At 41.7% G+C, this 27530-nt stretch overlaps 1 protein-coding gene across 6 annotated transcripts in view; it reads right to left on the bottom strand.

The window, feature by feature from the left end:
- Window positions 1-6373: 6373 nt before the first annotated feature.
- sgcd (sarcoglycan, delta (dystrophin-associated glycoprotein)) overlaps window positions 6374-27530 on the bottom strand; it is a 229072-nt gene continuing 207915 nt past the window's right edge. For all 6 annotated transcript variants that reach the window (XM_029447795.1, XM_029447797.1, XM_029447796.1 and 3 more), the window contains 3 exons: window positions 24550-24622; window positions 14604-14727; window positions 6374-8960 (listed from right to left, as the gene is read on the bottom strand). In XM_029447795.1, coding sequence (XP_029303655.1) covers window positions 8775-8960; window positions 14604-14727; window positions 24550-24622 — 383 coding nt within the window. In that variant the 3' untranslated portion in view covers window positions 6374-8774. The remainder of the gene's footprint in view (window positions 8961-14603; window positions 14728-24549; window positions 24623-27530) is intronic.

Below are 27530 nucleotides of genomic sequence, written 5' to 3'. Positions count from 1 at the left end.
AAACGGGTCCAATTTTGAAATTCGAAAACACTTGTTTTGTGGCCAACAGTAGCAACAAGCTACATTATATACACAGTAAATGTTTGATATCAAAGTTTGCTGTGTGTGTTTAGAAGACAAGAAAACTATCAAATGCAAACACTTAGTTTGCTGTGTCAGCGGGAAGTAATATTTTTAAAATAAGTTTATTGGTTTAATAAATACAAACTGTATACAGAAAGCCTGACATAATTCTTTATTACAATGCGCTCTATATCAAATATTAAAGTATAAATGTTGCTTTTGTGCCAAGAACACAGCAGGTAGAACGATGAAAAATGACATTTCCAGACGTGCAAACATCACAGGAGCCGACGTTATTTGCCCGTCAGCTCAGTTAGGGGTGAATTTTACCCTTTAAGGAGTAAACAGTTTGTTTTTGTCATAGTTGAGCAGGCGCACAATCCTTTTGTAAATCTGACAGAGGTTTTGCAAACTTATGAAATTTGACTGAGACAACTGGTACCTTTTTTAATTCATCAAGCGAAAGGGTGAAGAGGACACAAACATCCCCTGCTGTGAGCAGCTTTCTGTATTTGCACTCGGTTGTAAACATGACAGACTGACTTCAGAAGCGTCACATTATTTAGTTTCAGAGTCTTTGTTCGGCTCGTTTTTTTGTGAAGCCAAAATTAGAAATAAAAACATGGAAAGATTTTTACACCTGGATCCAACAACACTGCACATCCTGTATGTTGGTTCGAGTTTGCTTTAGCCACGATGGAGTACAGGATGATTTACCTTTTTACAGCTCAGCCCGGCCACCTGGTACACCTGGCAGGTAAAGCACTTCATTCAGAAGCTTCGATAAATAGCATTGTTGGAGTACAGCACACACACAGTTCAGCAAACAGCCTAAACACAAACTATATCTTACAAACACACGGCGCTGAACACCTTGTGACGAATCAGCTAACTGATGAATAAAACTAAAATGACAACATTTCCATCCATCAGATGAAAAGCTGGAATTCGTATCACTTGCATTATTTTAATGACACAATTTAGACTTTTAAAGTAAGAACCAGACTCCAGGACAGCAGCTGCTTTCATGCCAAAAAGTTCTGTATTTCAAAACTGTAATATCAAAATGTGCCTTGTGTTTCTCTTGTCAGGCAAAACTAACCAAAGAGAAAATGTGCATCAGACTCACTCTGAACAACAGCTGACTTGTAGCGCTGTCGGACTCCAGAAAAATATTGAAACCAGCTTCAAACAACACAGGTGACTTTAATATTTAAAAACATTTGCCATATTCTCACTGTAGTTCAATTAAAGCTGTAATGTGTTACACACACTTCACTCCTCTTCATGCAGCTCTTTAGGCGACAGAAAGCCTTGTTCTCTCTCCTCTGAGCATGAGACAAAGAGAAGCCTGCTCAATAACTCACTCTCAGCTGTACGGGCTTCTTCTTCCAATAATCCAAGAGAAGAGTCATCTTTAACAGAGTGGCTCTTTGTATGAACACCTGCTGGGAAATGGCACACAATCATGTGAAATCTTTGCTTTCCTTTGAAAAAGACGCTTGGCTTTGAATCGCCCGTGAAATGACAAAGAATGAGCTGTTGAGTCAAAACCCTTTTTAACAGAATTAAATCGGCATATTGAATATTGATGGGGACGCCCCGACCCTGCTAACTTTCATCCTTTGACAATTATTGTTCTGATAAAGAAATAGAAGGTAACCCGGTCCCTCTCTCAGGCAGATGATGTTGGTTGTTTTAAAAAAGAAATCTGCAAATTTGACACAGGACACAAACTTAAATGACACGCTAAGATGAATACTGTCTGCAGTGACTCTGTAGCTCGAGGTTAGCCGCCGCTCAGTGAAGATTGGCTAATGAGCCAACCCGCTGACGCTCATCCTCCGAGCCAGCTGCTCTGAAACACAGATCAAACAATCTCTCTCTGCGGCGGCCTCGCCATCACAAAACTGAAGAAAGGTGAAGAGCACGGTTTAATCTGGAGAGGTACCGGTTCACTCTGCTAATAACACTGCAAACATGAGAGGAGGCCAGACCCGGACTGAACTCTGCCAGGGCTCAGTGTGGGGGGCGGGTGAGAACGATCACATTGAACCACACTGAGCGAATGTGGCCAGTGCTGCTCGACAGTGTCTGTTTTAAGGGATTGAGTATCGGACTTTATCTTGGTGACGACAGTGGCTTTGACTTTGGCAAAAACAAAAATGGCTGTCTGCATTGCTCATTCTTAAAAAATACAAGCAGACAGCTCAGTATAGTTTGTCGTTTTTATTTTAATCTGAAAAATGTATTCTCCTTCAGTGGTTTTTACGCTCAGAGACAACAAAGAAAAAGGCATCAAAACTGTGTGGAAAACAACTTCACACGTATGATTAAATGTGTACAATCAGGACGCCATGAAGATGATGAAGACATCAGCAGAATGTGGAAACTGCGTGAATCAGGAAACATCGTGAGGTGATAAAAACACAGTGGACAGCTGCTTTTTGGGGAGTTTAAATCTGGAATCACTCCTCAATGTTCCAGTTTGTGTTTGGATCATCTGTGATATGATCGTATGACTCAACGAGATGTATAGAAGTAGCATAACATATAATAAGGAGCATCATTGACCATCACATATTTGAAATCTGTTCCTTACAAACTGATGATGATGATAATGAAATTCACTAAACTGACCCAGAAATATAATTTCATCTGTGTTGTTTTGTTTTGTCGGATCAGGTCCATAGCAAGAAGGACATTTGTGACCAGACACCAGAAATAAAGTCTAAAATGTTAATTGTGCAGTTATACTGTCTGTAAATGCAATTTGCCAACATGAAGACTTAGATGCGTCTCAAAGCCTTCTCTATATTGCCAGGAATATAATAATTAATGGTGGAGAAATACTGAATTGTCATTTAGTCGTCAAACGTAATCATATTTAAATCTATAGAGCCAGAAAAATACTGCAATCACCCCTATGCAATATACACCAAATTGCCTTTTTTTTTTCTATTGTAATACACTGTATACCTATGCATCAGTGCACTCTCCCCACAGCATAGACATTCACAGAAAGAAATACTGAGCACATGACCTCAGTGTCTTCAGCACAATGTAGCTGCGGCCTTGTGTCGCGTATCGACAAAGAAATGAAACACAGTTCCAAGCTGGATACGGTTATGTTGAAAATGGCTTTCTTTGTAATTCAGTGTTATCTCCCCTGTCCTCCATCCACCCCGTGCGCTGCACGATGTAGCAGAAATGTTTGCACTGCAGATGAAAAGGAATTTAGTCCAGTGATGCTCAGCCTGAGGGGACAGATGACGTCCTGTTTCTTTAAGGATGATACACCGTCAAATTCAGATCAAAGTCACATTATCTCAGATGGCCTGCAACCAGCTTCTGAACCTCTGAAAACTTAAAGAAAACTGTATCTGGACTTATTATTGACTTCACTGCTGCATGACGTGGTATTTGTATTAGAGTGCGATACGCTTTCATCTAGGATCTAGGACGATATAAACACGACCGTCAGCCTGTTGAAGCATCAGCGTGTGCCGTTACCTTCGCTTTCGATAGAGAGCTGAAGCCAGACACATTCATCAGTACTTCTGAAAGTCTCAGACATGTTCCGGAGGTTTTCTAAGACAAGAATCTACGAGTGTACTGGACAGTAACATTTGAGCACGGTGTCATTTTAACAAAGGTCGCAAAAACAAGCAGCGACTGGGACAAACATTGGTGCCAACTTTTCCCTTTTACATCCAAGAGAGCTAATCAGAAAGCTAGCTAAACACAAGCTAGCTAAACACAAGCTAGCTAAACATAAGCTAGCTGGTCTCACACATGTTTCGCCAACAAACTCCTTCAGCTAGGTGACATAATATAGCTCATTTTCCATGTGAGTGAATGCATTGGAAGTTGCAGTTGTTGAATGCTAACAACATGCTCATTGTATTATGTTAAACCATAGGTCTTCAACAGGGGGTCAGCGGAGGTACTGCTGGGGGGGGGGGGTCGCAAAATAGTTTGTAGATAAAGACATTTAAAAAATGAAAGCAATTTTTTGCTTTGCTATTCACATTCCCTCCACCGCTGTACTTCACAAAGGGCGGCGACACACACCTACAGTCAGAGACAGAGTGGAGGAAAGGAGAGGGGTGAACCCTCTCACTCCCCTCTGTCGCACAGACCTCCTCAAGCCAGTAGGGGGTCCCTGCACAACGATACACCCGAAAAACATTGAAGACCCCTGTGTTAAACCATAAAGTACATTTAGATAAAGATGTTAAAAGGACAGAGGGCAGGACTTCATGTCTCAGACAGAAGAAGTGATAAAGGTTTCGTGTTCAGTGCATATTTCTAGTTATTGTTTCGACAGGGAGGATCCAATGAGTACTGCAGTCAATTTCAACAACGCCTTTTATTTTGGCATCTTTGAAAACTACTCCATGAGCGGCAGTTTCAGACTGAAGAGTGAAGAAAAATGTGAGGAAGGAAGTACAGAGCACTCAGCGTGAACACACACGGCTGCATCACAGAATGTGATCTCGGCCTAATTAACAATTGATCTGCAACATAATCCACTGGGTCATCAGCGACGTCATCGGATCACCTTTAGGTTACTTTGACGGCAATATGTGTGCATTATGCAATCCTGTAATCGTTTGCTTCTGTACGTTTTTAGTCTCGTTTATTATTGTGTTTTTCAGTCAGTGGATTTTTGTTGCACATTTCTGAATTAATTCCATCGTTACAACTCATGTGTTTCTTTCTCTGCTCATCTTTACTTTTGGTTTCTCTGAGAATCATTCAACACTTTCTGTGGAGCAGAAGAACAAAACAAAGCTCACTCATAGTAGCACAAATTTACACACGCACACACACGTGCACACACACACACACACACACACTGGGAGAGAATGCAAAGACCTCGGGCCCAATAGAACAACAACAAAAAGGGAAGAAAAAAAGAAAAGCAGGTTTGTGTGAAACATCTGAGCTCAGCAGGTAGTACAGGAAGAAGAAGGCATGAAAACAAAAGCAGCGTGTTCGCCACAGTCGAACGTTGTATACATTGCTGTACATGCCAACTCAATGAATCCTTTAAACATTATTTTTTGCCCTTTTAGTATAAAAACACACTGATGCACACTATAAAAAAGGCTTTCCTTTTTTGCAAAAGAGCAGTTTCTCCTTCGTCAGCGTGTATCGTCTGATGCGCGCCGACGCGGTTACGTATACACGATTTACAAATACAAGCGTATACAAATGTTGTATTTCTCTTGTGTCCATGTATTCAAAAAACAAATACATCAGGTTCAATTTTGTTGTGAAATATTTCCTCCTTTAATATACTGCGACAGAGAAAGCCGAGAGACAGCGAGAAGGTTGGCACACCTGACTCTTAAAAAGGATGTAACACTTTAAACAACATGAGATATAAATAAACGCCACGACTACTATGAGCGTGTTCAGGAGTCATCACAACACACCGCAGATCTTTACATCTCGACACGTTCACTTATTCCATATTAAAAAAAGGTCTAAATCTGGTGACTGATGATGTAAAACATGTTTCATTGCCAGGAAGCGTTTTGCATTATCACTGATGACTGAATGTTTTGCTGACCCCTTCATTATGAACAGAACAACTTTTCAGATACGTCCATTAGAATCGTTTCCGTATTGGCTGTTGCACGTCCACCTCTATTAGCAAACGAGAATGTTGACGTTGGACAATTCTGCAAAACATTTTTAATTTGACACTTGTTCAGAACATCCGCTCGTGGCTGTAGTCGTACTGTTAATGATGATTATAACGGGGTTTGAATAGATCCAGGCAGCAGTGATGCATTGCTCTGGTATTGCATAAACAGAAAAGGAATAAGTGGGCTCGTCAAAACCACTCTCCAACCTAAAACAAAGTCAACGAATGAACATGCTTTTGACACCTTAATGAAACCAGATTTGAACCGTAAGGTTAAAAAACTGAAGTCTGCAAAGACAAAAAGATCTTATGTGTGAAAATGAGACCCATCAGTCTGTGTGTTAAACTCCATAGGATCACACGTCTGTTACTTCAAACGTACATACATGTTTTCACACTAAATAAAAAGCAAAGTAACAAGAGCATCATCCCAAACTGTGGAAGCTTAAGTGGTAAATAGAAAAGGACTGATCCTTTTTGCAGAGTCAGGTGCTGACAGCAGAGGCGCTGTGGTCAGATGTGGCTGAAGGTCTTTGCATTCACACAGAGGGAGAGATTTGTGATTTGTGAAAATGGAAGTAAAATCAGAGATTATGTTACTTGTTGATGCCAAAGAATGTCTGAGTGATGTGCTTCTTCTTGCCACAAGTGCATCGACATAAGGCACAGGCACAGTTCCCCTCTTTCAACAGAGTGGCTCCTTTTTTTTTTTTTTTATATATCCCAGTGCAAGAAACAAGTAGGGTGACCACCAACGCCGAGGATCGAACAGCTGACATTGGACATTTTCTGGCATATGTTCTGTGTTATAACAGGATGTTGAGTTGTTGAGGAAGAAACATGAACAGAATTTATGCAGGCAAAACAAGAACACAGTTATTATGTGAAATTAAAACAGCTTTCTATTCAGTTTAAAATCAAAAGACTAAATCAAAAACAAAACAAACAAACCACTGGATGAGGTTTGTGTTGCAGCACTTTCACCATGTTCACATCATATCACATCTCTTCGCTACAACATCCAAACAATCAGGTGCCTGACGTGTAAAAACTCACATTAGCAAGATAGTTGTTGCATGAATTAAGTGTTGTTAGCACTGGGAAGCTAGTTTGAAGGTTTGTATTCCCAGTTGGATGAGTGTGACGTGACGTGAACATGGCTCATGAGTCATAGCTTGTCATGATACACTTTGGACAGATTGTAACAAAGATCAAATGGGCTGAATATTTTGTTGGCTAATTCAATAATAATGTTGATTTAGAGCCTCAATGAAGAAATACTTTGCATCTGCCCCCACATGTTCCCTATATCTCTCTTAAGCATCAACTTCTTCTTCTTCACAAATCCCAAAACTGGTTTATGTATCGTCACATAGGCACACTAACAGCACTTAATACATACACACTCCTTGATCTCGTTTTGACTGAAATGGATACCTTAGAACATATCCAAGTCCTGCTGATGTATTAAGGGAGCTGGATATCAGCCTTGCTGCAAATTTGCCCCAGAGTCTAGAAAAGTAATTTAAACATAAATGACATCATCCCAGTGAAAGTGGGCTTGAAAGCTTTTTTTGCTTGGCCGTGCAAGTGACTTTGAGTATCCATTATCCAGTTCTCATAATACATCCATGCCAAGTCCTCATGTTCATTACCAGTGGTTCTCGACCTTTTCGGGTTCCACCCGCCCCAAAGAATAAACACTTTAGTGTTTGTTTACTTTGAACAGTCAGCAGCTCGGCGTCGTCCAATGTCACTGCTGATTATCTTTACTCGTGACTTTTTATCTTCCCCTGACCCGTCGGAAACTGATGTGCATGCACGTTTTGCCTCTCACAAACACATTAAATGAAATCTATTCTTAAAGGCAAATGATATCCCTGGTGCAGTAAAAAACATTCCCAAGTCTAAAATATGTTATTTTATTTTTTAATATGCTTTTTTATTTTGCTCTCAAAAACCATCTGGCATGTTGAAATGATCTCGAGGCCCCTTTGGGTTGAGAACCACGGCATTACACCATCTTACATCCTGAAACTATTTGTTTTAGGAATAGCTGTCATTAAGTGCTTCTCGCATGCCGATGGGGCTTTAAAGGGCCCCCTGAACAACATGGAAAAGTATAAATCTTTTATTTATGTTGTAACCACGGAGGACAAATTAGAAATTAGGAAAAAGAAGAAGAAAAATGGAGGCGGGGGGGTGTGGCCTGTTGCCATGGGTGATCACCCTAGCGATTCTTGTACTGAAATGCTCTTGAGAGAAAAGGGAGGCTCCTCCTAGTGTGAGTGTGTGTGTGTGTGTGTGTGTGAGTACACCATGTTAAAATATGTATACTGTGTATTCTGTAAGCTAGTGTGTGCATCCTCATGTGTGTAAGCTATAAATACATAGCAGTGTCATGTTTGAGTGGTAGGGTCAGACCGATATATTACCAATACTGTCCTTTTATTAAATATTATTCATATCAGCAGACAGTGTCCTATATATCCAACAAGATGGAGCTTTCTTTATGACCTCAGTTGTATTAAAAAGTTGTTAAAACCTGCAATGAAACACATTTTGCTTTTATTCATGTAATTCAGTTTAAAAGCCATATTACTCGTGCTGTATGTATAAAGAGCTTAGAGAGATGTGTATGACACTCAGTTGGAGAGTTTTATTGTCCCGTGATGCTTTAAATGCTGATTTCAAAGGCTTTTCCACTCAGAAACGTATAAAATTAGGGGAGAAAATATCTTTTAGCATTGAAATATTGGCACAAAAGATCAGCTGTCAGAAGCTTCAATCCAAAATTTTCATTATTGGCCTGTTGAAACATATCGGTTGAGCCTAAATATCAGATTGTTTGTGATTGTAAAATGTGTACACCAGTGTGTATAGTTACAGTATCTTTGATTGTTTATATTTCCATCAGCTCTGGCAGTCTTTGTATGTTGTGTCGGTGTTTGCTGTCAGTCCTGGAGGCAGGCGATATGTGTACATCTGTCTGTCTTTGCCCGTCTTTATTTCAGGATACCTGTGTATTTATTTATATTTGTATGTATCAGTCCTAGAGGCAGACATTGTTGCTGATCTGGCAGGTGGATCCGGTGCCGGCCTGGGACAGGAAAAGCCTCCCGTTGGGACAAACGCAAACCTCGTAGACAGTCTGCCGGTTCCCGGAGGACGAGGAGCTGGTGGAGGCCTTCCCTTCAGGCAGCCGCATCAGGCGAATCCTCCGAGCATCCAGAGAGATCTGAGTAGAGGGAGAGAAAACTGGTGAGATTGGAAACACAATGTGCAGAGCTCATGTGGGACACAAAAAAAAAGAAGAGTAGAAATATGCGACGTTATTCAGAGGTTGAACATGTGGAATTCCAGTTTAAGGTTGTAAAGAAGTTTGGGTTGGGTTCGGGGGGGGGTTGATGAAGGCATGTGCTTTGCAGGTTGGGCCCATAGAGTGCATCGACACCCATTGCTTTGTGGGATACAGTTTTGAAGACTGGAGTTCGGCATGTTGGCCGTTGCCAGCTTTGTTTTTTGGAGTGACCATATTTGGATGAGATTGTGATGCTGGAGAGGAGCGAGGCCAGGCAGGGCCAGGTACCGTAAGCAGCTAACGCTAAGTTACCAGCTAACGCTAACGCAAACGATTATTTGTCCGATATTTGCATAAGAAATTATCCAAAAGGCACCAAACAAACAAAGACGAGAGGTCAAGTTCTGTGACACACATTTGCTAAGAATTTCCCCTAAAGGTTGCTGTTTGATTGCATTGGCTCTCATAACAGGGTCGGGTGGGTGCAGGTATTATATAACCCCCTACCTGCACATCACTACTGGGCACATTTAGCATCACAAGTCCTGTCTTCATTGTTAGTTGTACACTTCTGTTTGAAAAATATTCCTAATAACAAAGTCAGGATCCAAATCAAATAAAAGGGTTTAATCTATATTCTTGCAAGAAGGAGCTGAGTTTATACATACAAAGGATGATCAAACTCACACACATACAGGTTGTAAGGCTGCCATGTGTTGCTCAGAGACTGTCTCTGCCTCAGTATTTATACCTAATTCAAAGGACAGGAAGTCAAGAAGAGCTTCCAGGTCAGTCTTCCTTTGTTCACACAAGATGTGCTGATCAATCAACTCAGGTACCAGACGTGCTAATCAATGGGGACTGTTCTTTGATTGAGTAATTAATCTCCTGTCCCCTGCTGTGTTTAACACTCGGTGGTTCCTCCTGTATTTTCCCATCAACTTCCCTTCCAACAAGTCTTACACCTGTAAATAAACAAGTGGACTTGTAAAAAGGTATATTGTTCTTCTTTTAGCTATCTCTTTACCCCTTTCACCACTCTCTGCAGTAAGGGAAACCTTACCCCTAATCTAGGCTAAACACATTCTGGATCTCTTTACTGAATGCTTAAACAAATCACAATCTTCCCATCTAACTACCTATAAGATAGCACAACCATCAGAGTATTCAATTAAGTATGACATAAGAGAACTATGTAGTTTTCCACATGTTTGCTCAAGTAACATGGGTTTAGATTGTGATGTCTAACATATATGTTACTTGAGAGTTCTGTCTGAATGCAGTTCACAGGCAAAGACATTCAATCCACAAAGGACAAGTCCATGTTAAGTAGTTGGCTGATGGTGAATTATGGTGTTTGGACTGAGTCCAGTTGGACACGACTGCTCTGTCGATGGTCAGGTTGTGTAACTTCTGGCAGAAAACCAGCTACAGTTGAACTAATCTTCAATCTCTCTCGAATAACCTCCTCGATAAACGTCTGCACCTGCATGTCCTGCCTCTACCTGTTCATACCACAACCCTGCACAATGAACAGTGTGTTCAACCTCCCTACAGTAAGGATGCTTCATCTTCACTCAGACCAGAAGAGGTATTCATTTGTTTTCTTTATAGGCTAAAAACTCATCTTTTCCCTTTCTACTTTACCTAAGCTAACCCCGGCTGAATCATGTGTCTCTTCTCGTCTCTTCACTCTAATTGCTCTAAAAGCAAAGCTCTTCAACCCGCTCTCCATAGCGAAACCTTTTGTTTTTCTTCCCAGAACTTCAACCTCACAGAATTGGACTCAGACACATAGTGGCTCATACAACCCTAGCACTCCACATTGTTGGTTGCATAGAATGTTAAGTAGTCTGAAGTCTAAAGATTGAACTCAATACGCCATCAATCAAATGTATCTGACATCAGATCTCGTGCATCAGAGATCTTTCCTTCCGTACGTGCAGCGTATTCCAGCTCTTTTAGACATTCAGTGCACAGTGACAGGAGAGCAGTGTGAGAGGAGTGAATGATAAAGGTCATGTGTTGGATTTGTAGCACACAGTATGAACTCTAATGCATTGCAGAGCGATATCCAATTCACCCAGAATGCATCTGCTTGACAAAAGTTGGTCTCTCAAAGCCTGGGAAAGCCAGAATATATTGTGCAAACACTGTATTCACTACAAGAATCATGTTAAGACACTCACAGACTAGAAACTAGCTGTGTGCGGTCACATATGAACCAGCCCGATCAGCGAATTACGCCTAAAATGTTATATTTTTAAAACATTTTGTTGACAGAGAGACATATTGGGGTACATCTGAAAACCCTGTCCTGCTACGAAAATGAGCATAACAAAAAAAAGCATGAACGAGTTTACTGTCTGCTGATTCCCAGGTCGAATAATCTCTAGAGGAATAAAAAAAGATGAAAATACCAGAAAACTCCTTCTGCCATATCGCCACAAACACCCACAGTCACATCCAGCTACTCATCCACTCATTTTACTCCCTTCAACCGCTCATTGATTGGAAAAAAAACTGCCTTTCTCCCCCTGCACAGACACGAACCACTGCTGCATGAATTCCATCTCTCTGCCCTCTCCTCCCTTGCGGCCTCCCGGGGCTCATACAGGGCTGGTGTATCACTGGCCGAGGAGAAGATGAGCTCTCCAGTCATATAAAAGGTAAAGGAGCCATTACCGGGCACTTCTGGGAGGCATTGCCATCAAATGACCTGGAACACTTTTAAAGCAGAGTCTCAGCTGACTTCCTCAGACAACTGCTGTTGAGAAAATCTTTCACCACGAGGGGCAGTCGGTGTGAAACACTTGGAGAACACTGTGTGTAAGTGTGGTTGGTTAACCTAATCATGTGTGCTCTAGTGAAGGACAAAAAAGTGTAAGCCGACACTTTGCCTCCACAGAGAATCAGTGATGTTAACACAATGTCACAAAGCAGAAGCAATTTCAACCTTCCATCATTGTCTGCACAGGATGCGTTCAGGCACAGCACTGAGTGTTAGTCACTCAGAACTCAATACACAATCACTGTAGTTATGCATGTATAGCGAAGGTGAAACGCTAGAGCTGGGTACTCGATTTAAGGTATCGACCAAAATAATCCAGTACCAATTTTGTACTTTGTACGTCACCAAGTTTTGTGTTCAGATCTAGAAAAAAACCTAATTTGTACGTTTCTTTCTCAAAGCCAATAACCGAAAGCGTTATTAGTGTTACAATGTCGAGAACGGTGTATTTCACCTCATTGGACAGATTGGAACAGTTGAACATTGGAACTATGTGGAAGGACCAGCTCCAAAAGGGAGTCAATCTCCATAGACCGCCATGTAAAAGTGCCTAATTTAACAGCAAAACTAAAACATGTTACAGCCTGGCCTGGTTTTGATCTCTATAGCTAATTTCCCTATTCATGAATGTATGTACGTCACATACATTTATATATAACTCACCTGTTGTAAATATATTAAGGCTTACATTTACGCAATTTTAAGGGAGTTGCCGCTTTGAGTGACAGGTGGCGTCACCGGAGCTGCCAAATTTTAGCTTCACAACTGCTCCTCAGAAACCTATGGGTGACGTCACCTGATTATACAGTCTATGGTTGAACCACACCCTGCATGACGGCTGTGATGTGGCGTGATACTATAGTGCCACATCACTGCTGTACATGGTGTGGAAAAAGCATGGTGGTTGTCAAACTAAGCCAGAGTATTAGACTGGGAGAAGTTACTCATATGTGACTCTGAGTGGCTTCAGAAAGAGTGTGTGTGTGTGTGTGTGTGTGTGTGTGTGTGTGTGTGTGTGAGAGAGTCTATTTCTGTATCTGCCTTTTTGGTTTGTGGGTGTTTAATGACCAAAGCCACTCTCTAATTGCGGTAGCGCTGCCAAGGGGGTCCTGAGGAGAGAGAGAGAGAGAGAGAGAGTATGTCTATGTGTGTGTGTGTGTGTGTAAAACAGAGGTTTGACAAATGGACATTTGCAGCACTAATGGAATGTGAAAACGTGATTCTAATTATATGAATTGACTGTAATAAGTTCAACAGCCTCACTGTTGACCACACACCCGTGAAAACCGATGGTGTACGGGCGTGGCGACTGTGGTTATTTTTAATTGGACCGAACTGAACCCAATGGCACCTTCCAGAAACAGCCTCTCTCTCCTCGTCCATCTCATATCAGAGCCCGTCTTAATGTATGGAAATGTTTTGGTGGGAAACTTTTAAACACTTTCTTCTCTCTAATCCTCCTTCACTGATTTGAACAGATCTGACATGACACGACTACTGCAACCTAAGGTGGGAAATCCTTTTATCAGCTCAGCCGACCGTGATGAATGTGAGGACTGATGTGTGTAACGAATCAGGGGATGGTTGGAGGAATTTAGGAGCAGTGAGGAAAGGATGAAAAAGGGAAAGAAGCAGCATGAGGATGAGCAGTGGATCAAAGAAAAGGAGAAAGAAAAATGTAAATAAGCAAAGTTAAAGACAGAAAGAGGACAGAAGGAGGAGGAGGGGTGGGAAAGGACAAGAGGGGAAACTGGTTGTTAAAGTAAGCATGTGAAAGGCCTAAAGAAAACTGAATTAGTGAATGAAGGTAGGGTGGCGGTAAAAAAAGAGAAAAACAATCAACTTCTGTTTCCTGTCTTTCTGTGAGGCTCTAACAGATTTTGGTGGACCGCCAGTATGTGGGAAATTGCCTCCAGCCAATGAGCTATATGCTGGTCCATGTTGGCTGAGGGAGCTAACTATTGTTTGGATTGTTGTTTGCTAAATATAAGTTTGGACACGGGAAATATTGAATTGAGAAGGAGCCTCGTCAGCCAATATGGCAGGAGGACAAAAAAAGCAAATTTCTCAACTTGCCAGTACACAGACTGGGAAGCATTTGTGCAGAAAGCACGCTTGAAGTAAGAAGACATTTTGTTCAGGTGTCTCAAAGCATGACAGTGAGTCCGCATGCACAATAGCAGGAACCTAAAGTAGCTAAAGGGAATTGAGACATCATTAATTTGTTCAACTGTCAACATGTCAAAATGTCGTCCCTGAAAAAGGCCAATGGTGAAAACAGTGCAAACTATGGCAACAGTGTTAACCTGAGAGGGAGCGCAGAGCCGAGCGGCGGCGATTAGCTAGCAACACACAGGACTCACGAACAAAGCACAGAGAAGCTCGGATTACAACACACACAGAGGGAGAGTGACCTCCTTCTTTACACCACTAAACAGTATCTTTACACAGCTGCTTCAAGGCTAATGCTGGTTTATTACAACCAAACTGTTTATCCAAACCACTTTATTTAGATGCTTCTGCACCTAAAATGTCACGATATTAATAGAAATGTTCCCTCATTGCACAGGTCAAATGTCATGGATGTTAACAACGGATGGTTTGGGTAATAATTGTGCCCCCTTTGTGTTTTGGGACCCATCAGATAGTTTTTTAATGATGTCTCAGTGTTGATCTTAGCAATTCACTTGGTAAGAACTCTGTTATTATGACCAAAACTATGACAATAAGACTTGATTTGGTGAAGTCATTGTCCTTCAAACACACACGTGCACCGTTGGTTGACACACCTCTCCGTCTTTGGACTCCAGTCGCAGCTCGTTCCTGCAGATGGCCTGGATGTCTCCGGCCTCAGCCAGGATCTGGATGCCTTTCGGAGCCTCCATCAGCAGGGAGCGGGTGGGAGACTCCAGCCTGGGGAAGAGACAGATGCAGAGCAGCTCTGAAAAACTGTATCAACTTAATGTTTGACTTGAGTAGGAGAGCGAATTCTTAAAAACAAAAGGTGGAAAGCAAGATAAGAAAGAAGTTTAATCCGTGAATACACCCACAGTTTGTTCAATTTGATTTGTGTCAAGTAGCCTAATTAGAATCTAACAAGGTCCTGTAAACTAAAGTCACGATTCTGAAGCAGCCGGTTTATTAGATGCTTTCAGCAATTTGTCATCCTGACATTTTTCTCACTTTCCGCAATAACAAAAAAACCCACTATTCAGGTAATGAGAAGCACCTCCACTGCTGCCTCTCACTAGCGATTGAATGGTTATGTTTATGTATATGAGTAAACACATATAGTTATTTCACACAACAAGAAGTGCTTTACACTAAACACACAAAGCGCTGAGACAAAGTGCAAAAGAAGCACATTATAAAAGGACATTTGAATACGATTAAAGCAAGTAAAGAGCCAAGAGAATAGAAGAAGTCAAACTAGCTGAAATGGAACAAGACAGGTATGAAATACACGTCTTAAAGTTACAGTGCAGTTATTATTTGATTGAATAAAAAGGCAGCATCAAACAGAAACATCTTCAGCCTTGATTTAAAGTGAGAGTTGCAGCAGACCTGCAGTTTGTTCCAGATACACGGAGCATAAAACCTGAACGCTGCTTCTCCACCTTTAGTTTTGACTCCAGGGGATAGAAAGCGGACCTGAGAGTTCAGGATGGTTCATAATGTAGCAGAAGATCAGACACGTATTGTGGCCATTAACCATTCAGTGCTTTTTAAACCAACAGCAGCATTTATAAAAATCCATTCTTTGACAGACAGGATGCTGGTGCAAAGACCTCAGAACCTCAGCGTGATGTGACCCACTTTCTTGGTGTTATTGAGGACTCGAGCAGCAGCGTTCTGAATCTCAACACTTCACCTGTCCAATCGATTTTTCAGGGAGACCTGCAAACGTTTTCTTCCAAATCCTGCCGAGACATTAGTCCTTTAATCCTTGACTTACTCTTAAGGTGATCGTAGGCTGACTTTGTAATTGTCCTAATGTGGCTGTTGAAATTCAGGTCTTTAGCTTCAATTCAGTCCTTACAAAGACACGCGGGCAAGAGCACATTTCAGAGAACGTGGAGGACAGATTGAGTGGATCCGACATTACAGCCCACCTGCATGTTTACAATGGCTGTTTACAATGTTCTGCACGAGGATTAAAATCAGCCCACTCCTCTTTTACGACTTGACAAAAGCCACTCAGAGCCACGAGCCAATCTTTACAAGAAGCAGCAAAGGTGTCAAAATGCTTCAGTTGATCCAGACCGGCAGAGGAGGTCTCTGTAGACTTCCTGTCACCACGGCAGTTGTGGATTAAATGCGTGATGTTTCAGAACTGTAATCACTTATTCACAAATATCCAAGAAGAAAACCTTGATTCCACCTCCACACGGGTCTATTATAAGTCCTTTAGTTCTTGTGTTGCTTTACTTGCAATGCACAAGATGATAAACGCAAAGAATTAGAAGAATATTTTTGATAATATGCAAAGTTGTTATGTCAGGATATCCGAAATAGGAACAGGAAGTGAAACACACATAGTATTACAAGTTACAACAAAGGTACTGTAAGAAGAAACGATAGGAGCAAGAAGAAGAAGAAGAAGAAGAGTATCTTATTTCTAATGTCATTCCCTGCAGTTGGCTGGTGTCATTCTCTGAATTTGCTCCTGGCAGCTTTAATGAACAGCGGTGACCTGAATTCCCCAGAAGATGAAGAGAGGCGAGAGGAGCTGCAGTGCAGTCGCTGCATGTTCTAGTAGTAAATGTTGAAAAGAAGGGAAAAAACTGCAACTTCTGTTTCAGTCAAACAACATCATGTTGTTTAGATGATGGAGGAAAATGCCAGGATGGAGATGTTCTATGCCAAAGGGACCACGAAGCACTTGGGATGGTACACCTGTGGTGCATGTCATGTCATGGTTGGGGATTCTAACCATCGTCCTTCAGAGGAGTTTCTCACTGTATCAAGTCAAAACCTTATCGGCTGTACGATTACGATCCAGCATAAGTATGCTGTCTTCTCAGACTGCAATCAATTAGGAAAACAGAATAAAGAAAACATCCTAATATCGAAAAGAAGTCTCAAACCACCGGACACAATCTTTCCCTTGTTCTTCTTACGGATGTGCTGCTTGAGTTGCTTAACGTGCAGGAGAAAATAAATGGCAGCAGAAACATCCACTGATTATGAAAGTAAGCAAGTTTCCAAATGAAAACTTTAATCCCCCTTGCTCTGTACCGCAGGGGGTCACGCCTTAACACATATTAATTACAGTTTGCCTAATATGGTTTGTTATGATTCATTAAATACATATCATCTATTGTGGTTGTTTCATTTTCAGTAGTGTTCAGTTTTTATAAAAGGTGCTCAATAAAATGTGATTCATTTGCAGTTTTCTGAGCTTCTCTACTCCACACATCAGATCATTCACCCTTTCAGACAGCTTGTGTTTGTGTTTCTCCGTGTGGGTCTAACCGATGCCACCAGAGGGCTAATGGAAACAGAGCCGGCACTATTTAAAACTGTTGCATCTGAACATTAAGTGAACAGGGATGACTTTAATCTTTAGCAAAACAACAGAGTACAAATGTAACCCGTGCAGTTTGCGGTGAGAATACAGAAAGGCTTCAGACCGTAGTAAAGCTCAGGGATGGAGAACTCTCACGTATTGGCTTCGAGTGGATGGTGGAGTTTGGTGTTCGTCTTCAAACATCAAACAAGCCACAGTTGTGGACCCTCGTCTGAGGACACAAACGCCTCACAGGGTATTTTTGGAAATCCTTGAGAACCAGTGATCCATAAAATAAACAAATTCAGGTGCTCTAGGTTGAGCTACCTCTACGCCTCTACTAAAAATGCAGTGAGGAGGAAGAGAAGAAAGTTTCTACAGCATTGAGAAGAACTCGGAGGAATTTAGTGTCTATGGATGTGACATACCTATAAAGGCTTCCCTCCTCCCTCCCTCCTTCTCCAAGGTTGCTCCTCGGGGACTCAGGCAAGGAAATATTTCTGTCTCAGGGTTATAGTTCTTTTCATTTCCTTTTCACACTCTCTGTGTATCTTTTCCCCCCATTTCTGCCTTGTTCTAATATAAAAAAGGTTCTCACATTTCTTACAAATCTAGATTTAACTAAGACACTGTCACTGAAAGCTAGGGTTAGGGTTGGAGTGCAGAACGTCTGTCCCCCCCCCCCCCCCTCTGACGGTGAGAGTAATTACCATATGGGAGAGACCATGGAAACGGAGCGGCAGCTAGGAGTGTTGCGTCCAAGAATGCACCAGGAAAAATGGAAGCATTAAAGCCAAATAAAAACGTCACAGGATGATTTGAAGTGAGCGCTGGGTCGGGGACGGCAGACACCACGACTCCGTTACACCAAGAAATACAGATGTTTTATCCTTGGGGGGGGGGGGGGGACGACAGGCTTAATCAGCATCGTTTGGAAAAGGGCATGAATGTTACGGATGTATGTAAAAGTCAAGAACGCATGCGATAAAGCAATCTCACCGACTGTGTCCCATATTGACACTTATTCTTCATCTCTTTGACTCTTTGCCTTCTGTTTGTATCTTTATTCCCCTGTTGCCACTTTGTACTTGTACGCTTGCCACGGCGATCAATAAAGTTTCATCTTGTTCTGTTTCTTGTTTTCTATTTCACTTTTGTACATCCTCTTATCCTTTCTCTCTTTTCTTGGCAGCATTTCATATCTGCAACTGGGATCAAAGGCTAATAACTTTCCAAGCTTCCTCCTCATATCGCCCGCCTTCAGATAACAACGGAAATGATTGGAGGTTTTTTTGACATGACAGAAATTGTAAACTTGCACGGCCTGAAACCTGTGGGCAAGCTTTCGTAATCTCCTTTAGCTCGACACGTAACTCCTTTGTCCTTGGCGACGTCTTTAGATGATCTGCAACTGTTTCTTGTACGGCGTGAACGCGGCGGTGGTCAGAACACTTTGCCGTTGTAAATATATAAGCTACGGCGAGTTGAAACTATGGGCTGCCATAGTGCCACGCAGCAAATCATAGGTTAAATGGCAATCTCGGCCGATACGAGTGCAGCTGATTGCTTTGCGGGGCTTTGTGAACGGTCGGATATTCTGCTGGGGGGACACGCCATTCTCTCTATTACTGAGATCAGTGTAAGCTGAAGGTGTGGAGGACGGCGAGGGTAGAAGAAGAAAGGTGCGACTGTGACATTAGAGAGGGCAGAAAGGGAGGATAAGAAGATGAAAAGGAGGGGCATGGATATGGTATCTTAATTTGTTACCTGCTTTTTCTTTCTTCTTCTGAGAATGCACGGAGGAGTTAATGGCGAAGGCCACCTTGAGTCGCACGGTGTTGTTTTATTAGGAATGTGATGATTCTCTCGCCGTGAATTCCTTTTGTTTTGTTGTTGCAGTATTCTTTTGGTTAACTTATATTGGGCTCCACAGTTAAATGTTGTAAATGTAAATGATAAATCAAATAACAAGGTCGAACAGAGAGACTGTGTGTGAAGCGCAGACTCGGAGATTAATATGGAAGAAGAAAAGTGAGCACAATAAAACTAAAAGAAGGACGGCACGTGAGGAGAATGAAAGAACGGGAGGAGGGGAAGAAGAAGAAGGGCCGAGGGACGATAGAAGAAGAAGACCAGAAGATGGCTTGGAGAAGAAGGGGTGACGTTGGGACAGGGGGAGGGGGGGGGGAGCGAAGATCAAGGAAATTGAGGCAAGAAGAAGAGGAGTGTGGAGGGTAAGTAAGGGCAGGGTGAGAATGGAGAGGGAAGATGAGAGGAGAGCCTGCAAGAGTAAGGTGAGAGAGCAGAGGAGACTGGAGATGGCAAGAGTTGAAACAAGAGAGAGAGAGAAGAAGGATGAAGAGAAGAAAGAGCTTCAGGCAATGTTCACTAAATGTCTGATCTTTACACAGACCAGGTAGGTTTGCAGTGCGATGGCTTCTTCTTTAATGAGTCAAAATATCTTGTGCTGAGGACAGCACAAGTAGGAGACACATAGGAAACACGTAGGAGTTTTAGGTGCTAACACAGAAGATTTGAACTTTATAAAGGTCAAGCATGTTCATATCTTTGATGATACAAGCCTGGCAGGAAATGTAACTGAACAGTAATTGACACAGGATATGAGCATCCTCAACTGTCTCCGTATGATTGTTTGCTGTTCTGTTATCAACATGCTGTGAGCATTTTCCATGGATGGTGTTAAATTCAGCCTCCCGCTGAGCGTTTCCGTCCGTCAGCGCACTTTCAATCTCAGCACCATCATACACAGAGAGAAGATCGGAGGGCACTGAAAAGTGTCCATACAGAAAGATTACGTTTCTGTGAGTCTAATGTGAGTCTATCAAAGTGTCCATGATGTGGAAACGTGCAGCTTCTCAGCTCCTGCAGGAAGTGAGTCACTTCACATCTCAACTCACCTTTAAGAAAAACCCTCACAATTCCTCTCGCTGCGGTTTCCACAGCTCCTTTTCCTCTTCCCGCCCCACATGCACTATCCTTTCTTATTGCTTCATTTTGTATTCCTTTTATCTGTGCTCTGAACGGGTCAGGAAATAAATCAAGATGCACTGGCAAATTCACCCACACTGCCATTTAACTTTCACAAAGGCGTTAGTCTGATGCAAGGACACATCCTGTTGACAAGGCATTACCTCGCAGACTGGATACGACGCTTAAGGTTTCGATGAAAAACTGACAGCTCTGGGATGTGTGTGTGTGTGTTTGTGTGGCTCGGAGGGTTAATATGATATACCCAAATGGGATTTGAGTTCTCGATTGCTACCTGCCAAGGGGTTGGGAGAGATTAGAGTAAGATTAGATTTTAGCCATGCTCCAACAAGCTCACTTCCCTTTTCTGACATAATTGGATGGTTTGTGCCATATTTCATTCTCAATTGGCTGGTTGTCACCAGAAAATGCATAAACACGGGGTAGGAAGAAGGGGGGAAAAAACACATTGCCGTAGACCCTGACTGTCAAATTATACGGACAATCACATGACGAGGGGCTTTGGAGCGACGCTCAGAAATGATCTGCGCATCACTGAGAGGGCTGTTTTTTCACTTTCTTATTATTCGAAAGGATGATTTTGAAAGGAAAGCGGCAGTGATTTATGAATCACAGTTCATCTCGGTGCACACAACACTGATATAGTGTTATTAGATATTTGTCATCAAAGTCCTCTATCCGACCCCTAATTCCCGTCACGCTCGTCTCTGCTGCACTTCTTCTCTGCCACGTAAAGCTCTTTTTCTTCCTCTGTGTTATCTCTCTATCCCTCTTGTCTCTTTTAGTTTCCTACTTTTCTCCGTCTCAGTTTCTCTTTGACAAGAAAGAAGTCCTTTTTCTTTCGCCGCTCTCCTATACTCTGTCCTTTCAAGCTTTTTCCTTCCTGCTCATGTCTCTCTTTTTCTCACTCCCTCTTGTTCTTTAATCTTCACACTTTGTACTTTTGTCATTTCTTCCCCCCCACTTGCTAGATTTTCTTATCGTCACCTCACAGTCTGCCACTTCCCTCTCTGCCTCTCTTTCAATTCAGATTGAAACAATTTTCCAAAGAACATTTAGGTCTCGATTCCGCTTGAAATGCGAGTGGAGAATGATTCGGCCGGGTGCTGCTGGTGTACGCTGTTTTGAAGACAAAGCTTTATTACTGCTGGTGTTTCAGTGTTTGGGTTGTGTTCAAGACCCAATGGGACCATCATTTTACTAATTGAACATCGTGCTGTATTAAATAATAACGCAAGACATTAGCAATTGAATTATCTCATAGACAATCAGGCTTTTGTCAACCAGTGGAGTCGACGTTACTTTTTTGCTGTGGACCAAAGTTGACAAAAAGGGCAGAAGTTGTCACCAGCTGTGTCGTAAAAAAAGGTTCTGCACACCTTCACAGGTGTTTCCAGTTATTCTGGTAATTAGATTTCTGCGATGTTGAAGGTGTGTGTGTGTGTGCTGGGAATGACATAACGTAACAGATGGAACAGAAGAGTGCTGGACAGTAGATGTCAATCAAGCCCAGTCAGTACACGCCCACCTGAGACAAACACTAATAAGGTAACGTAAGTGTAAGTACTGTAGCTCTCTCTCCTCTTACTTTTCTTCTTCCTTATTTTCTGTCCTGTTATAAACCTCTCTCTCTCTCTTTGCTCTGATTGACTGTCATCACATCTGACAGCAGAGGTAGGAGAAAGATGATAAACAAGACGTTTACACCAAGGAGACATCCTCGGCTGTCCACACACACACACACACACAGACACACACACACACACGCAAACACACACGGAGAGGACTCGTACACAGCCACACACAGTCAGTCTGAGTCAAGGGTAAATTTGACTGATGCCTGTCAGGAAACTGAAAACCTGTGACACCTGTTAAAGTAATAATCCACCCGAAACCTTGTGATGATCAAACATTCAGGCTTGAAAGGTGGCTGTAATTGGTTCCCTTGTGGCAAACAGAGACTGTGGTCGGCATGGATTGTTTTATGCAGAATAACTGGACATTTAGCTGAAAGACACACAAGTTAAATCAGTTGCCTCTTAAACATCAAGCAGACACGGAGCAAAATGATCATCCTCTTTTGGAAGTTTAGTCTCCACCAACTCCTTTCTCTTTATTTCGCGGCTACGTTTTCCACTTCCTTCTCAGCTGGTCTCTCGCTGTGTCTTTGTGCAGTTTGGTGCTGGGCAGGTAGAGTACACTGGGTTTATCAGAGCTTGACTGCAGTAACAAGTTGTCCGTTGCTGCCGATCACTTGATCTGTTTCCCTCCCTTCCGAGAAATCTCTCTTTTTTTAAAATCCAAATCTTGCTCTGGTTCGTCTCTGCTTCTCTTCAGTCCTCTCTCGCATATTACAACTCTTCGGTTCATAATATAACAAAGAGGAAGATAGGGGGTGATGAGGCATCTGCTGGCAAATATCCACTCACTGATTCTGGCTCCTACACACGGACATTACTGGACAGGAACACCAGTGGCGCGGGGGAAAGTGTTATTTCCACCTCGTCGTAGATTTCTACTTTTAAATCCTGCCTGTTTACTGGGTTTTCAAATGTTTTCTCCCAAGTCGATTGAATGTGTCATGTCCCGTCAGATTATTTAATGTTATGTCATGTATTAAGTTATAGTTTAGTTCATGTTCAGTGTGTAATGTCTCTCAGGTCACGTTATGTTAAGTTACAGTCACTCTTGTCTAGTGTCGTCTTGCACTTCCTGTTTTGTTTTGAAACTCACCTTTCCCTCTCGTTCCAGGTCACTTAACTTCCTGCCTTTGTGTGTTTTCCCGCTTCTGTGATTGTCTGCCTGATTGTTGTCACCTGTGTGCCCTTACCTCATGTATAAATAGCCCTGTCTCCCCTGGTCTTGTGCCAGTTTGTCTTGTAAAGTTAATCAAGTGTATGTTTTTTGTTAACGGGTCATTTTGGATTAAATATCTTTTTGTTTGAACGTGTATTTTGGATCCTGTGTTTTTTGTGCGGTGGTTCGTGACAGAATCTTATATGCACTTGAGTAAGTATTGTGACCTCGGGGCTGAAACACACAGTATGATGCATTCAAAGTCAATGTCGAAGTGAGTTCATAAGATCCCAAATCCTTCAATGCTGCTGTTTTGGAGACATCTTAGACTTTTCATTGGCCACAATTATATTAAGGAAAAAGGGCTAATAAATTCACGATGAATTAAAACTACATTCTAAAGCCATTAGTAAAGCATCAATGACTCATCAATTAGTCATGCCTCATGAATTAAAATACTGGCAGACACATCCAAGTGTGGTGTTTCTGTGATTAGTACTGGAATATTGCTGTAAACAGTAAAAAAAACAAACAAGATAAATGAATCGGTTTTTCATTGGCTGCCTGCAGTGTTTTCATTGTGTGAACTATTAATGAAGACTGATCTAAATCAGCAGATTCCACACCTCCGCTTTACATTTAATTTCCTCCGCTGTAATGGCTAATCAGCAACGATAAATCAGATTCAGTGACCATTTTCCAATATCTCCTCCCATATTTCTGCGTCCTTGAATAGGAACATCTGAAAATACATATTGCATGAGCCCAAACACACAGTTTTAAAGTGTCTCTTTTCTTCCATTTGACAGGGTACAACCTCAGTGGGGCTCTTTAATAAAGGACAAACACAATCCTGAGGGCCACAAATCCTTATTAAATATCCCCCAACACCCATTCATGCATATAAAGCATATCTTAACTCGAGACAGGGTTAGAGTAAGGTAAAGGTTATGTATGTATACATACATGTATTGTACATAACTAACCATAACCTCTATAAGCATATTATGTTATTCACTATATAGGGAGTATCATTATACACATATGTAGGTTTTCATACATGAACACAAATTACTATTATATACATGTTGATTTATGTACTGATTTACTTAACATTTGTTCTATATATACGATTTACAAGTTTAGCTTATTATCAAAGTGCATGTGTGGTAAATTGAGGGACTAGTTTGTGTGGAGGCCTTGCTGCGTTTGTTTTTTTGTTTTATTGCGTCACATTAAAATGAGCTTCAGTATTTAAGCAGTGGAGATGCAGGAACTTCACTACGGGCTGTTTACGCATTATTTGCTACACTGTGTTTCTGCCTCAGTTGACGTACATGTGTGCACTCTTACACATGTATGTATTATTTATTATTGCATTTGTTGTGTGCTGTGATTAAAAAAAACAGACGCAGACTCACCTTAGCTCTTTGAAAGGCTCGGCCCTGACGTGTGGCGTCTCCAACGATTTGCTGAACACGGCTCCTTCGGCGCCTGAAATCACAGAACACAACATCAGACAGGAGGCCGCCGTCAATTGAAACCACAAACCCCTCCTGTCCAATCAATGGACATAATCTCTGAGACTCTGCCGATCTATACGGCTCCAGTCGGCGCTCACAGCCGCCCTTAGCTGGCCTCGCCTCGCTGATAACATGCACTCACAAACATTTTGATATAGAAAAAATACTCCGATGGAATATCATGAGGGTGTTTTTAAACTGAAAAACCTTGTTTCATCATGAGGGGAGAAGAAAGAATAGATTAAAAGCTGGGGCTACAGCAGCTCAGAGCAACACTGACAATTCAGAAAAACATAAACTCAGAAATATGTTTTACTGTTAAGACTGTACAACCTTTAGCTGTTTGAAAGTCTGGATTTCAATCGTGCATCTTTATTCATGACCTCCTCTGGGGTGACTCTCAATGAGGGTTCACAAAAAGAAGCAACAGGACAAACGTCTGTGATAGGAAACACTGGGGGTATTATTAAAATAACATTTAGTACGGTAACAACACGTACTGATCAACGGTACAAGCTGAGACTCCACAGTTCATCCCAGTAAAATGCTCTATGTTACTCTGCTAATTTAAATGTCAAGTCAAAGTCAAGTGTATTTACATGGCGCAGAATCTCTCTCAGAAGGATGCATACAGCATATGAAACGGATGGACAGACATGCAATACGTGTTGCATGCACAGAGTAGATATAAGTAGCAGTAGTAGACACCAAGAACTTCAAAGCAGTCGTGATAAAAAGTACTCAGAACGCAGAAGAACAAAACTGCAATATACAATAATCGTGCTGACAGAAAAACAAACCAACAAAGCGAAACCAGAAGCATAACCTCCCTGGTGAAGGTAATAAAGAACTACAAAGCTATTAGCGGAATGAGAATGCATCAAAAACAACTCAAGGGCAACGCACACTGGCAGCATCCAAATGCATATCAATTCATCCAGTTTTGCCAGAGTCCTGTCAACCCTGCAGAAAAGCACAATTGTTATTGTTCTACAATCTCTGCTTCTCTACCTTGACTACTTGCCTGTACAGCTCAGTGACTGGCGAGTAAAACGACCCAACGCACTCCCACTTGCTCCAACATGACACAGCTGGTGTGTGTGTGGCACTTTATTAAACCCCTGTCCCACTGGACTAAAAACAACATTTGCCCACACCCACGAACATCCAGCTATTTCCCTGAGTAGGAAAGGTCACAATCAGCATTTATTCATTCCATAACCCAGCTTCTCGGCTAAACGATGTTGTCGAAAGTGACACGGCAAGAAAAAAAGACAGAAAGGCATAACCCTATTTTAGGATATATTTTATTAGCCTTTTGTTTTGGTGGAAAAAAGTTTAAAAAACAAGAAATAGTTGAAGAGTTGCAGCAAATTGTAGAAGTGTAGAAATTAAGACTCTGGTCGTATATGCTAAATGCTAGATGCTAATATTCAGTTTGATAACATCCAGTAAATATTACCACACATACTAGCATTAGCATATTAGCACGTGAGGATGCTAATATAAGCATTCAGCTGAGAGACTAACGAAGGCAAGTTTTGATGAATGTTAAGTCTGACGATGAAGGATAGTAAAGTTGTGAAGGATAAAAACAGAAGCTTTCCAAACAATTCTCTTTCATGTTGTGTGAGGGCCATCAGTGTGGCTATATTTAGCCTTGTTTGATTTCTAAAACGCAAACTTCAAACCCCGAGTTATAATTAACAATACTAGAAAGAAATGTTCTGAAATGCTTTGAAATCTTCAGTTCCTGAATCACCTGAAGTACGTCTCACATCCCATCGCTTGTTTCAGCACTAAAGATGAAAACAAAGTGTGTTGGCCTTCACCCCGAGGCTCTGGTGACTGTAGTGCAAATACAGCAGCTCAGAGTAAACTGAAGAATTCAGGTACATCAAATCATCAGAGCGTATGATGCAGATCAATGGCCATGACTGAATGTGTTTCAAATCTTCAGAGGCCCTGCAAACACATCTCAGTCAGACGAAGGGAAACAAAAAACATTCCAACCTTGTCGATGCAGTATTTGTAGGGGGACCCATCGTCTTACCTTTGATATGACTGTCAAACCAGCCGGCGTACAACTGAGAAACAAATCGATGTGACAGTGGAGTTTGATTGTTGAGCCTTCCATGTTGTTCGCAAATATTTGAAGAACCAAAATCCATATTTGATGACTGAACAGTATTACAATTTTAAATGGACGTTCCAGCTTGTAAACGTGTTTATTGGACTTGAAATTGCTTGCCACCCTGAGAACAACATAATACTGTCTAGTTAGGATAGCAGAGTAGATACAAACGCTTTTTTCTGCAGGTTAATGTAGTATTTGTCTATTTTATTTTGAAGTCACACCGGACTCTCTGCTTAATGAACACTTCATCAGGGCAGAAGTATGATGAAAGGGAATCCCTGAGCTTATGACATGTGATAGTGCACATGGGAGGTAACAGTTGTAGTTCCCAGTGTCCATATATATAATAGCCTGGTTTAAGACTTCTGCCCACATCTCAGATATGTCATGTGCTGTGCTCATTGATGGCCGGTCGTTTGAGCCAGTCATGTAAGGAAATATAAGATCCTTTGTGGATGAGCCTCCATAGGTAATATAAGGGAAATAAATATTGCCCAAACATTGTCGACTTACTACTTATTGAACTAAGTACAGGGACAGTCTCCCTGTAGCAACTCAGGATTAAGTACCTTGTTCAGGGATAGAATGGTGGCAGCCTGGTATTGAACTCCCAAACTTCTAGTGTTTTGTTCGGAAGACGTACCACTAGACCACTGGGCCATCACCACCATTGGTACATTGGTAAAGCCGTCATAAAGTGCAGCAAACGTTATAATAGTCATTTTAATTGTGCAAGCTAAAC

Source organism: Cottoperca gobio, chromosome 14 (assembly GCF_900634415.1).
Source record: "Cottoperca gobio chromosome 14, fCotGob3.1, whole genome shotgun sequence".
NCBI classification, from domain to species: domain Eukaryota; kingdom Metazoa; phylum Chordata; class Actinopteri; order Perciformes; family Bovichtidae; genus Cottoperca; species Cottoperca gobio.
This window is presented reverse-complemented; position numbering and strand designations above follow the sequence as displayed.